Source organism: Coregonus lavaretus (genome assembly GCF_964263955.1).
Source record: "Coregonus lavaretus genome assembly, chromosome: 29".
Lineage (NCBI taxonomy): Eukaryota > Metazoa > Chordata > Actinopteri > Salmoniformes > Salmonidae > Coregonus > Coregonus lavaretus.
The window spans coordinates 14,370,689-14,385,487 of record NC_140016.1 but is presented as its reverse complement, the minus strand read 5'-3'; the positions used below and the strand labels follow the sequence as shown (position 1 = coordinate 14,385,487).

The 14,799-nt window shown below is 42.5% G+C and overlaps 1 protein-coding gene across 2 annotated transcripts; it reads left to right on the top strand.

The window, feature by feature from the left end:
- The first annotated feature begins 7,683 nt into the window (after nt 1-7,683).
- LOC311104935 (histone deacetylase 3-like) lies at nt 7,684-14,225 on the top strand. 2 transcript variants are annotated; one of them, XM_084146920.1, is made up of 15 exons: nt 7,684-7,880; nt 8,384-8,466; nt 8,715-8,857; nt 9,073-9,154; nt 9,336-9,392; nt 9,718-9,773; nt 9,901-10,034; nt 10,175-10,255; nt 10,648-10,721; nt 10,814-10,878; nt 11,162-11,251; nt 11,397-11,455; nt 11,543-11,622; nt 11,782-11,939; nt 13,322-14,225. In XM_084146920.1, the coding sequence occupies exons 1-15, from the start codon at nt 7,826-7,828 to the stop codon at nt 13,389-13,391; spliced, it is 1,287 nt and encodes a 428-aa protein (XP_084003046.1). In that variant the 5' UTR covers nt 7,684-7,825; the 3' UTR covers nt 13,392-14,225. The 2 variants fall into 2 exon arrangements, with proteins under 2 accessions (XP_084003046.1, XP_084003047.1); XM_084146921.1 differs by having other exon boundaries at nt 7,700-7,880; nt 9,054-9,154.
- The last annotated feature ends 574 nt before the right edge of the window (nt 14,226-14,799 follow it).

Here is a 14,799-nt window from a genome sequence, read left to right as displayed (position 1 = left end):
CATATTTTGTTGTATTGTACTTGATAGGTTGTAAAACCAGGTCGGCAAAATAACACAATGTTTGTACTACAATGTTATGATGTGAAATTAAGTTTAATGCTTCTGCTTACAGAGGAAATTGGTATATATTTAATAATCTATAATTTTCAGTTGAGCTCCTAATACTTACAATGCCTTCAGAAAGTATTCATACCCCTTGATGTATTCCACATTTTGTTTTGTTACAGACTGAATTCAAAATGGATTAAATTGATTTTTTTTCTCACCCATCTACACACAATACCCCATAATGACAAAGGGAAAACATGTTTATAGAAATTTTAGCAAATGTATTGAAAATGAAATACAGAAATATCTCATTTGCATAAGTAGTCACACCACTGAGTCAATACATGTAAGAATCACCTTTGGCAGGGATTACAGCTGTGAGTCCTCCTGGAGTCTTCCTGGATTGTACAATATTTGCACATTATTCTTTTTAAAATTCTTCAAGCTCTATCAAGTTGGTTGTTGATCATTGCTAGACAGCCATTTTCAAGTCTTGTCATAGATTTTCAAGACGATTTAAGTCAAAGCTGTAACTAGGCCACTTGGGAACATTAAATATCATCTTAGTAAGCAACTCCAGTGTATATTTGGCCTTGTGTTTTAGGTTATTGTCCTGCTGAAAGGTGCATTTATCTCCCAGTGTCTGTTGAAAAGCAGACTGAACCAGGTTTTCCGCTAGGATTTTGCCTGTGCTTAGCTATATTCCGTTTATTTTCATCCTAAAAACTCCATTGTCCTTGCCGATGAGAAGCATACCCATAACATGATGCAGCCACCACCATGCTTGAAACTATGAAGAGTGGTACTCAGTGATGATTTGAATTTGCCCCAAACATAACGATTTGTATTCAGGACATAAAGTTCATTTCTTTGCCAAATGTTTTGCAGTTTTACTTTTTTTCTTCTGTCATTTAGCAGACGCTCTTATGCAGAGCAACTTACAGTTAGTGAGTGCATACATTATTAATTTTTTCATACTGGCCCCCCGTGGGAATCAAACCCACAACCCTGGCGTTGCAAACGCCATGCTCTACCAACTGAGCTACATCCCTGCCGGCCCCGTTGTGCGCCGCCCCATGGGTAAGTGCCCTACTGCAAACAGGATGCATGTTTTTGAATATTTCCACTCTGGCATTTAGGTTAGTACTGTGGAGTAACTACAATGTTGTTGATCCATCTTCAGTGTTCTCCTATCACAGCCATTAATCTCTGTAACCGTTTTAAAGTCACCATTGGCCTCGTGGTAAAAGTGGTTTCCTTCCTCTCCGACAACTGAGTTAGGAAGGACGCCTGCATCTTTGTAGTGACTGAGTGTTTTGATACACCATCCAAAGTGTAATTAATAACTTCACCATGCTCAAAGGGATATTCAATGCCTGTATTTTTAACCCATCTACCAATAGGTGTCCTTCTTTGCGAGGCATTGGAAAACCTCCCTGGTCTTTGTGGTTGAATCTGTGTTTGAAAATAATTTCTCGATTGAAAGACCTTACAGATAATTGTATGTGTGGGGTACAGAGATGAGGTAGTATTTAAAAAATCATGTTAAACACTATTATTGTGTCACGATCGTCGGTAAGAGAGGAGGACCAAGGCGCAGCGTTGAATGCGAACATATTTATTATAGGTGATACACGATCAAAACAACAAAACGATAACGTGACAGTCAACGGTCTAACACAAACCAACTAGAACAAGATCCCACAACTATTGTGGGAAAACAGCCTGTTTAAATGTGGTTCCCAATCAGAGACAACCAGCCACAGCTGACACTCGTTGCCTCTGACTGAGAACCACACTGGCAACATAGAAAAGAAACAACTAGACCTACAACACAGAAATCTACACACCCTGGCTCAACATAACAGTGTCCCCAGAGCCAGGGCGTGACAGTACCCCCCCCCTAAAGGCGCGGACTCCGACCGCGCCAACCAAATACCACAGGGGAGGGACCGGGTGGGCACTCCGCCTAGGCGGTGGATCCGGCTCCGGGCCTGATCCCCGCTCCCTCTCCAACCCCCCAAAGTACCCCTGGTCCGGTCTGGCCCCGCTGGCCGGAGCTGGACTGCACATTGGTGGAGCGGATTGCTCTAGCTCCGGCGTGAACAGGCACGGGACGTGCCGGACTGACGACGCACACCACTGGCCCGGCGCGGGGAACAGGCACGGGCCGTGCCGGGTTGACGACGCACACCACTGGCTTGGTGTGGGGAACAGGCACGGGCCGTGCCGGGCTGACGACGCACACCACTGGCTTGGTGTGGGGAACAGGCACGGGCCGTGCCGGGCTGACGACGCACACCACTGGCTTGGTGTGGGGAGCAGGAGCGGGCCGGACCGGGCTGGCGACGCACACCACTGGCTTGGTGTGGGGAACAGGCACGGGCCGTGCCGGGCTGACGACGCACACCACTGGCTTGGTGTGGGGGGCAGGAGCGGGCCGGACTGGGCTGGCGACGCGCACCACCGGCCCGGTGTGGGGAACAGGCACGGGCCGTGCCGGGCTGACGACGCACACCACTGGCTTGGTGTGGGGAACAGGAGCGGGCCGGACCGGGCTGGAGACCCGCACCATTGGCCTGGTGCGGGGAGCAGGAACAGGCCGGACTGGGGACACACACCACCGGCCCTACGCAGGGATCTGGAACGGGCCGGACCGGACTGGTAACACACCCCAATACCCTTCGCTGTGCCTCTACACCTTCCATCCCCTCTTCGACCAGTGGCCCCCGTAACCTGGCGGCCTCCTCTGCCAACCCGCTGGGCCGCTCTGTCGCGGTCTCCTGCTGGCCCGTCGTCCACGGCGTTAGCCCCCCCCTAAAAATGGTATGGGCTTCACTCCTACCCGTGGACCAGGTCTCCATACTTTTTGCCAGCCTTTCGCCCTTCTGCTTCCACGTCAAGCCCCTCTCTTCCTCACATGGCTTGACCCAGTCGAGGAGGCGAAGGAGATCCGCTAGAGATCTCCCAGGCGATGGCTCCTGGACTTGCTGCTTGGTCCAGTAATGGTGGGATCTTCTGTCACGATCGTCGGTAAGAGAGGAGGACCAAGGCGCAGCGTTGAATGCGAACATATTTATTATAGGTGATACACAATCAAAACAACAAAACGATAACGTGACAGTCAACGGTCTAACACAAACCAACTAGAACAAGATCCCACAACTATTGTGGGAAAACAGCCTGTTTAAATGTGGTTCCCAATCAGAGACAACCAGCCACAGCTGACACTCGTTGCCTCTGATTGAGAACCACACTGGCAACATAGAAAAGAAACAACTAGACCTACAACACAGAACTCTACACACCCTGGCTCAACATAACAGTGTCCCCAGAGCCAGGGCGTGACATATTGCACACAGAGTGAGTCCATGCAACGTATTATGTGTGTTGTTAAGCACATTTTTACTCCTGAACTTATTTAGGCTTGCCATAACAAAGGGGTTGAATACTTATTGACTCAAAACTTTTCAGCTTTTCATTTTTAATTAACTTGTAAAACCTTTTTTTTTAACAACATAATTCCACTATGACATTATGGGGTATTGTGTGTAGGCCACAGGCCAGTGACACAAAATCTCAATTTAATCCATTTTAAATTCAGGCTGTAACACAACAAAAGGTGGAAAAAGTCAAGGGGTGTGAATACTTTCTGAAGGCACTGTATAGGGCATAGACACAACCAGAAAGCCCCTCACCTCAGCAGTTCAGACATATACTCCCTAGCAGTTCCACTAGAAACAGTAGAATAATATTTCCTGTGTCCCTCTATAGAAATATGGTACATTCCCTTCTGGCTCCTCTCCCAGCCTAACATGTTTACAATATATGGGTGGAATCGGAAATGTATGGCAACTAATGCTTCTGTGAACAGAAATGTACAGTCTATCTGTCCCTCTAAATTAAACCACTTACCTATAAGGTTGTCACTGGTCTAGTGTCACTGTCACAAGAGGACAAGTCCTGTATACAGCTCTGTCATACTTACAGTACATCAATGTATAATATACTGCAGATTATCAATAAATCTGTTGAATTTTAATAAGCTAATTTGCTAACATTGAATTTGCAGCAGGAAATGACACAAGCCAATTGAAATATAAAGCAGAATATCTCTGCATCAGCATAAGCACAGAGAATCTTGAGGTGACTCAGCAATATAATGCCCTCCATCAGGAACACAAGTTGATGATTGTGTTTTTAAAGGCCCTGTCATTGACGGGAAGCTCTGCACTCATATCATTACAAACAGCATTTTTCAGAGAGCGGAAATAATTTGATCCACTGCTAATAATAGAAAGGGTCACTTGATTCAATTGAGCCATTGATTTTTATATGTAATGCCTGCGGTTGTCAGCTATCTTTTTCCCATTTTATTTCCTAGAGATGCATATGATCATTTAAAAAACTAGCTACAAACTGGCCATTTGAATTCATAGTCTGTCATATCAAATACAGATGTAGGATCTTAATTTGAGACATTTTGCTACAGCAGGAAAATAATCTTGCAGCAACAGGAAATTTGAATTATTATGTGGATTATAATTAATGGCCATTTTTGTAGGGGTTTAAACATTTTTCGTAAGAGAAAGTGGAAATTATAAACTTCAGAAGCCTTTTTAAACCACAAATACACTACACGATTAAAATGTCCTGCCTTTACAGGAAAGTTCTCATTCAACAGGGAGATCAAATTAAGATCCCACAGCTGTATACATGACCTCTACTCACCATGGCTGACTGTTTCCACATTCTGACCCTCCTCAGTGACATACATGAGGTTTTGAATATCCATTTCCTTTCAGATAACCTTTACTATAACTTCAATAGTGAAGAATGTACAGCTGTACAGTAAATGTTTTTGGGAGAGGGTAAGGGTTTAAGGGCATATTTGCATATTTGCATAACTGCATCAACATTCATGGTCTCAGTTCAAGTACAAGTCTATGGCTACATGAGTGACCCTGATCTCAGTGATGACTACCTGACACGTTACTAATCATATTACAGTTAGACCTACATGAAGGCTACAGGCTTACACAATTTAGGCTACTATAAACTAAAGACAAGCAATGGACAAGCAATGGACAGGCAATACAGCTTCTAGGCAATGGGCCAATGGCCACTGTAGCCTTTTGGTAAGGCAGGGGACAGGTGAGCCACCTGAAAAAAAATGATAAACTCTATTTAGGATATACTTTACCTATCGATCTTAACCTATCGATCTTCCTATACTTTGTTACATATGGAAACAATGTAGCCTATTTCAAGTTTAGTTGGATTTTGTAAAGACTTGGATCACTAGGCTATTCCTTAGTTATTACACCTTTATACACCGATTATAGTGCCTCCTCTGTCGGACAGCATTATCAAGATCTACTTTTGTAAGCCTATCCTTTTAAGAAAAACTAGTGAAGTCCGTTAATTCATTGTGACATTCGTGACATTCGTGACATGGCCCGCCCGTAACAACAACCGTAGCCTAAATTGAAGACCCACAACAGAGAGAGTGACCACCCCGCAGTGCACTCCATCTTTTTCAAGTTTCAGGCGGCCTCGTGGCCCATGATGACACACCTGCCCTTGGTATTTTAAATGCGCTAGTAGCTACTGTACGACATGCACACATATGATGGAATTTTGACAAGGACAAATATGACACAACCAGACATTCTTGCTCTGGGTCTGTCTGAGTCGGAACTTGACCGAGGATGCACTTGAGTGCCTGATAGCTCCATCATCATGACTAAATCAGGCGGTCTACATAATGAATCAATGATACACTGCTGCGCCAAACTATAAATATATATATATGAATTATAATACTATAACATCATTACCATAGTAATATTATATCCATCGCATTGAATAACAACATTGTCGCAATTAATTTGCTGCATCATAGGTTCAATTGCTGACTTGAACAACACATCCGCCCATTGACAACCTATAATGAACCATTCCCTTTTACCATTATTTAACGAGCCTCAAAGCACCCTACTCACGTTCTTTCAGAAACATTAGGAACCCGTAGTAAATGTGGATGCTATCCCGATAGGTGTGTGATCTCCTGTAGTAAGTCCATTGAGATGCGCTATAGTTTTCTTCTGGCCGAACGAGAGCTGCTATGGAGTAAATGGAGGGAAGGAGATTCTGCAAGTTATTTAAAGGGAAAATAGCAAAGACATATTGTGTAACCGTTATTTTATTTTGAGGCCAGATTTTTGGAGTGTTAAATTTTTACAATTCATCCAATTGTTCCAATTAATCTATGCTAACCAGTAGATAATTGAAACAGTTCCACATTTGAAAGTGAAGCATTGAATAACTGATTTCAAAAGCCTGCATAAAGCTTACAAATGATCAAATGTGTAAGATGTTTGTGTGTGTGACTCAATAGTTGTTATAGTATTACAGTTAAAAATAAACAACAACATCTACATAGACAGGTGTATTAGACGTTTATCCTTGAACTACAATGAGATGTTGTTTCTTGAAGAATACCCCCGTAGAACAGAAGAATAGCTGGACATTTTCACACATGATATGATTAAACTAAAGTGATATCAAGCTAGTTTTGTCAGCACGATGCATTATCCACATAAAGGGGAAAACGTTTGGATAACCAGAAGGCTATGTGAAGGATATAGTCTAGTAAACACATCATATCTATATCAAATCTGCATAAAATAAGTCACACTCATCATATAAAAAAGTGAACTATGATTTTAATCACATTTACTAAGCTATTACATTTTCTCTCTCTCAACATATGATCCATAATAAAAACAACCGGACTCCCAGTCTGGACTGCCATGCATTTACTACAGTCCCCTGTAGCTCAGTTGGTAGAGCATGGCGCTTGCAACGCCAGGGTTGTGGGTTCGTTTCCCACGGGGGGCCAGTATGAAAAAAAAAACCTGTAAATCGCTCTGGATAAGTGCTAAATGACTAAAATGTAAATGTACTGTATGGCCGTGGAGAAAGTATTCTCCTAGCGGCTGTGATCCGTAGTACATTTCCCAAGCCCCCCTTTCTATCCCTGCCCCACAGACTGTAGTGTCAGAGAGGAAGCGGAAGAGAGGCTCAACTCCGCGGAAAATCTGTCTTCCTCCAGCAGGTGGCGTTTTTTCGTTGTTTCGCCCACCAAGCGAGGAGTTTTTGTATGGGGGTCAATGAGTGTCAAATTTGGTCAACAAAAAAATGAATGGCTTATTTGCTATGGGAGGTTTATTTGATCGAATAGAAGTTTCGTAATGCTTAAGTTGTTATGAGTGTACTGATATAAGTAGGTCACATGACGTCCCGGCAACTTTGAGAAGGAAAAAAAACGTTATATCGGAGTTGTCTTGAGATGGCTATGCATGACAAGAGGCTAGTAGTATAGCGTCTCTCTCCATTGAATACAGGCGGTTGACCTCAACAACCCTAATCGAATATTTAAAACTAGATTAAAATAATGAGATGCCAATAAAGCCCCTTAAATTGAAATTGTATCCACCAATCCAAAGAGAGGATAGGTAGGAGCTAGACAGCCCGCCATTCCGCTTTGTGGACAACGACTCCCATTGTTAGGGCGGAGAGACATCTGTCTTGTCAGTATATCCATAATCTTTGGTACTGTCTTTGCCCGCCCCCTTCGCTTGTCGCTGGACAATGACGTACGTTTTACTCGCTGTTTACAATTGCGACTGCTTGCTAAATGAAGGAAATATACATTTACAGTAGCTAACAAATACCCAGTGAACGGTAGAAAAACCAAGAAGGCTCCTTTGCAATGTCCAACAGAACAGCATATTTTTATGATCCGGACGTGGGGAACTTTCATTATGGTAAGAATCATTTTGATTACAAAAGGCAAAGAGCATTAGGAAGCCGGCTAGCTAACTATTTACATTTTAGTTATTTAGCAGACGCTCGTATCCAGAGCGACGTACAGGAGCAATTAGAGCTAAGTGCCTTGCTCAATGGCATATTGACTGATTTTCAGCTTGTCAACTCGGTGATTCGAACCAGCGACCTTTCGGTAACTGGCCCAACGCTCTTAACCGCTAGGCTACCAGCCGCCATATTTTCTCTTTAATTTGTGATGATCGAGATAGCTAGTATTAGATTCTTATTTCTGCTAGCAATCAGGTGAATTGATCTCGCTGCGAACTCGCTAACGTTACTAGCTATTAGTCGTGTGTTTGCAAGAGTTTATTTATTCTACAGCTATTTAACTGGCTCGTTATGAATGATAGCATCACGCAGAAGAACCACAGAGAAATCAAGACATTGATAACTTCATATGAGAGGACAACACACTGAAACATGTTTTCCATTCCTTATCAAGGTGCAGGTCACCCTATGAAACCCCATCGTCTCTCTCTGACGCACAGCCTTGTTTTGCACTATGGCCTCTACAAAAAGATGCAGGTAAGTCTTGCTGATGGTAACATGCTGAAAAGTACCAGGAATGTAATCATTAGTCCAAACAGTTTTGCAACTAAAACGAGAGTTTCTATAGGACAAATTCAGGTAGGTCCCTCCCCGTTTAGGTATGTTTGCTTCCGTTTGAGAAACGTTTTGCAATAGAATCAGCGTAATGAATATGCCCTGATGAAACCAGACACATTCATGTCCTTCTTGACACCATGTTAATTTGACTGGTCCTTGTTTCACAGGTTTTCAAACCATACAAAGCCTCACAACATGACATGTGCCGATTCCACTCAGAAGATTACATTGACTTTCTGCAGAAGGTCAGCCCCAACAATATGCAGGGTTTCACAAAGAGTCTCAACACCTTTAATGTTGGGGATGACTGGTGAGAATGTTGTATCCATCTTCTATACAGTATTAGCTTACATTACTCCCTGGCTTATATATGGATTCATCTGTGACTTGAAGATATTTTGTGTGAAATACATATTTGTCAAAGTGCAGAATGTTGTTTTGACTTATGTAATATTATGATCAGTGTAATGTGCAGCTGTTGATCTATCTATGTGGCTTGTATAAAGGTAACGTGTCCTCTGTCAGCCCTGTATTCCCAGGCCTGTTTGAGTTCTGCTCCAGGTATACAGGAGCATCTCTACAGGGAGCAACACAGCTAAACCACAAGGTATGCTCCCCCCCCCCCAATTGTTTTTGGGAAAACAGCAAGCTCAGCTTCTTTTCTGTTATAAATGTATTATATTTACTGATCGGACATATTTATTAAGACCCATTCAGCAATTTATACAGCCAGGTAAATTGTTGACCACATTTAGATTTGATCAATGATTGGGACCATTGCTTTGCAGATATGTGACATCGCCATCAACTGGGCCGGGGGTCTTCATCATGCCAAGAAATTTGAAGTAAGAATTATGCGACATTTGTCAAGACAAATTACTTCTACAGCCTTGTAACCTATCTTGTAACCTACCTATGTTTTTTTATTTATTTATTCAAGTAGGCAAGTCAGTTAAGAACAAATTCTTATTTACAATGATGGCCTACCTCAGCCAAACCCGGAAGATGGGACTCCCAATCACAGCCGGATTGTGATACAGCCTGGAATCAAACCAGGATCTGTAGTGATGCCTCTAGCACTGAGATCCAGTGCCTTAAACTGCTGTGCCACTCAGGAGCACTATGTACAGCTCTGTGATATCATGATTTTATTTGTTTTGATTTTCACAGGCCTCTGGATTTTGCTATGTGAACGACATTGTCATCAGTATACTGGAGCTTCTGAAGTAAGAGCAAAGCACCCCTACAGTCTTTGTATTTGACTATTTCCTAATTATTATGTTTTGTCCTTTTTGTGGGTTCACGTCCCGCTAAGGATCTCTAACAACTAATAATGTGTAAATGTCCCTTTAGGTACCACCCGCGTGTGTTGTACATAGACATTGACATTCACCATGGCGATGGGGTGCAGGAAGCCTTCTACCTGACTGATCGGGTCATGACTGTATCCTTCCACAAGTACGGGAACTACTTCTTTCCAGGAACAGGTAAGACAAGCCATATGAGAAATACAGATACAGTTTGTCTTAATGACTAAATGATTGAATATCTCTATGGGACAATAGAGATTTGTCTTAATGAGCTTATTCTTTGTTAAACAAATGTTTTTGAATGTTTTGTCCCATAGGTGACATGTATGAGGTAGGGGCAGAGAGTGGCCGGTACTACTGCCTGAACGTGCCTCTCCGGGATGGGATCGATGACCAGAGTGAGTAGTGTCCTTCCTGGATCCCCCACTCAGGCTGGCTCTCTGGCGCTCCACTCTGATAATGCTATTAGACTGAGGCCAGTGAGATGCCTCTGGGGAGTGCTATTATCAGATGCTGCCTGACTATTAGTTTACCTGCTCTCTAAACTATTACCATCTCTCTAATGGCTGTTACAGTTCACCTGCTCTCTAAACTATTACCATCTCTCTGATGGCTGTTACAGTTCAGAAGGTCTGATAGTATGCAGGATAATATCCAATCCAACGACAGATGTTTCCTTATTTTTGATAGGGGATCAATTATATCGCTTTGTAAATGGCAAGAATGATTGAAAGGATGAATTCTCTTCAATGTGTCCAATACCTTAACATTATAGCACTCTGTTTCTTAGGCTACAGGCAACTCTTTCAGCCAGTCATCAAGCAAGTGGTGGACTTTTACCAGCCAACCTGTATCGTTCTTCAGGTGAGCATTTGGCAGCCAGAGATCATCAGTGCCATTTTGCATGAATTGTGGTATTGAGTATGGGACTCACATGCACCTCTTGTCATTGACAGTGTGGGGCTGACTCGCTGGGCTGTGACAGATTAGGGTGCTTCAACCTCAGTATACGAGGCCATGGGTAAGTGTCTTGCTCTACAAATAATACATTATAACCCTCACCAACACTTACATCACAGTATTAAATGGCCTTTGAATACAGCCTTATGGGTAAGTGTCTTAATAGTGAAAAGGATACATGTTTGGTGGATGGAATTCAATGTAGTCTATAATATGAGGATGTACTGCCACCTGCTGGTAGGAGGGCAAATTTAAAGGACAATAGAAAACAACCAATCCTGTACCAACTGACACAGGAGCCAGGTTATGGTAAACTCTCTCACCCAGGGTATATGTTTCTATAGGGAGTGTGTGGAGTTTGTGAAGAGCTTCAGGATTCCACTGCTGGTACTGGGAGGAGGAGGGTACACAGTACGCAACGTGGCCAGATGCTGGTAAGAGCTAATTTCTCTCATTGCTGTAACTGGACTATAGTGTGGAGGTTAGGTGAGAGTTGTTTTTGATGGAGACCAAGAGATGATGTTCTCACAGTGTATATGGAACCACTTAAGAATGAACTCTGTTGCTCTTCTATTCCAGGACATATGAGACCTCCCTCCTGGTTGATGAGCCAATTAGTGATGAGCTGCCTTATAGCGGTAAGTGAGCAAGCCTTTTGGCTTGATAATGACTAAGCTCTTCTGCCACTTTTTCCATTTGCTCTTTTTCTCTCCTCACCCCTCCAGAGTACTTTGAGTATTTTGCTCCAGACTTCACGCTCCACCCAGACGTCAGCACCAGGATAGAGAACCAGAACTCCAGACAGGTCAGTTTGAGAACATAGAGCATGCGGTCTCCCTCTCTCTTTCTGAACCACAGTCTATATACTGTTTAACAATTCAAACCATTATTGAATATATGTGTGGTCATGATCAGAATTCTCTCCATGGTGTAAGTCATTTATCTCCATCTTGTGCTTGTTTAGTACCTGGAACAGATCCGTTCGACGGTCTTTGAGAACTTGAAGATGTTGAACCATTCCCCCAGTGTCCAGATCCACGATGTGCCCTCGGACATCCTGAGCTACGAGCGCACTGATGAGGGAGACCCAGATGAGAGGGGGTCAGAGGACAACTATTCCAGGTCAACACACTCGGTCTGCCTTATGTGACACTAGACCTGGGCGATATGGGGAAGAAAATCCATATCGCAATAAATTGACAAATTGTTTGCGCTAACGATAAATCAATGATTAATTCTTTTTTGGGGAGGTGCTGGAGCAAGGCGATATGGACAAAAAGTCAAATTGTGATAAATGTAACTATTTTACACAATAACAAATAAATAAAAATGTAATGGACAGTTACTTTGCATTAGCGGCAGGGCTCTAGCCAACAACAAAAAATTCCAGTGCCAAATAAGAAAACTGAGATAGTAGCCTATGATTAAAAAAGTAAGCTTTTTCATCTAAACATATCCAGGGAATGCATGATGGATATTTTTATATGCAACCTGTCAAAATAGGATCTAGATTTATTTTTGTCTCTTCAGAGAATTTGCTAAATCTTTGTGCAATATTATTCACCACCTGAGGAAGTGGGAACTCAAAACACTAGATTGCTAACTCTAAATATGATATTGTTGCTATGTAGCCATGAAGGCTAATTGATTAATCTATCAGTAAATCTAGGCGAATGTCCTACATAAACTTTCCAGCACTAGGCCTAGGCTACTTGATGTAGGCCTATTCATTGCAAATCGCGATCTGCTCTGCAGGCGCAACAAAACCACAGCCTACACTACAGCCTACTCCGGTTCTAAAGTGGTGTCATGAACTCACTATTAAGAGGTGAGAAAATGTTACACAAAGCTGTGACTTTCCTCTTAAAAAAACTATTTTTCCCACAATAGCATTTTGAGCAATGGTCATATGCTTGTGCTTTTCAGAATGCATCGCTCCCTCCTCCGTGTCACAGTGGGGAGAGGGAGTAGCTCGCTCACACAGCAGCCGACAGCCAAACAGGGCCAGGCAGATACTTTCATAGCAGGAATCAACATAATGCAAAGCTCATTACTGTTGACCAAATATTTGTTTTAGAACAATCTACAGGAGTGTTGTGTAGCAAAATCACAGAATATTACCGAAGTAAGCAAAATGCCTCAGTTAGAGGAAGGCAGTGTAATATGCTCCTCTGTGACACACACAGGAGCATATGTTCTATCATATACATATTAGTAATGGAATCAATATGACCAGTTTAGGGACGGGATTCAATCCTATTGCGGATTTGGACAATGCGCCATTTAAAGGTAATTTCCGATTGAGCCGACAAATGCAGCGTTTACCGTGGATGTGGTCTCTGCCCGCACGGGAACATTGTCTTTAAAATGTGCATCGCTGACAAAACGCGATTGGATTGAATCGCAGCCTTGGTTTACGTGTATATAGTATCAGTGTGAACAACTGAAAATGTTACGGTGTGTGATAGAACGTTCTGGAACTAAATCGCGTGTTCTCTTTACAGGCCAGAGGCAGCCAATGAGTTCTACGATGGTGACCATGACAACGACAAGGAGAGCGATGTGGAGATCTGAACGCTCAGTTCATGTCAGACTTTTCCCTCTGATCGCTCTCATGATATTATTGGGAAACCATCACCAAGGCTGCAGTCTCTAAGGAGAGTTGACCAAACTTCTTCTGCCCAACAAATGGACTATTCAACAATCCCCATCTCATGGACATGACCATACTATACTCAGAGCAAGAGACTACCACCATGAATGTTTACTATATGTCTATCAGAGTATGTAGAGGACATCACCATGAGCAGTTCTATTGACAAGCACTTCAAATCAAATATTATTAGTCACATGCTTTGTAAACAGGTGTAGACTAACAGTGAAATGCTTACTTACGGGTTACTTACACGTAATAAATACACAAAGAGTAACGATAACATGGCTATATACACAGGGTACCAGTAACGAGTCGATGTGCAGGGGTACGAGGTAATTGAGGTAGATATGTACATATAACTAGGGATAAAGTGACTAGGCAACAGGATAGATAAACAGTAGCAGCAATGTGTGATGAGTCAAAAGCCACCTTCTGACTCCCCTGAAGAAGACAGCCTAGAGGTGCCCAAAACAATAATGTACTGAAACGTTATGTCCTCTGTTATACGGTTTATGAAATGTCTGGGCTTTATTCATCAGCACAGGATAAGAGAGGAAGAGACTTCCCCTTGATCCTAAAGGTTGTTCTGTTAACGGTCCAAAGGGGGTTGACTTCCTGTGGTTACTACCTGTTGCTAGGTGCTGTGTTGAAAGGGACTTGGGTCAGTCTTATATTGCCAGTTTTCACTTCACACACTGGGATCACAGAGGTCCGTCATCTGAATAACAAGTAAAAATGTTTCAAAATCTGAATCTTTTTCTTTTTTCCAAAAAAGAAATAGCAAAACTGCATAGCTACAATGCTTCACATCTATAAGAACTCAATTTGATATTTATATTTTGAAAGTGAAATGAGACCACCACCTGTATTGTCAGTAAAACTTTATTACGCATTCATTCAATTTCACATCATACACAGTACATAAGACTTCACAAAACGTTTTTCTATGGTCAGAATCAGACCGAGGTTGTTGTAAATTTGGGTGTTAAGGCAACCTTTTACATTTCAGAAGTAATTGTCCAATAAATAGCTTTTATATTAAAATCATTTGACCTTTTAAACACAGAAATAGACACACGTTCTCACTTGAAGCAGCAGTCATAAAAATGCTGCTTTTCCTAAAGGAACTTCAAAAGATAGTTACATGTCTGGAGACAATACATGATTCATTCTCTATCAACTAGAACAGCAAACCACAGAGACAACATTTGACAAAGGTCTGTGCAAAGTCCAGAGCTCCAGCCAGGTAGGCTTCACCATACTAATACAGGATGATGATGGGGAAGCCATCTGACCAGCCCACCCTTGAAAAAAACCAGAAGGTCT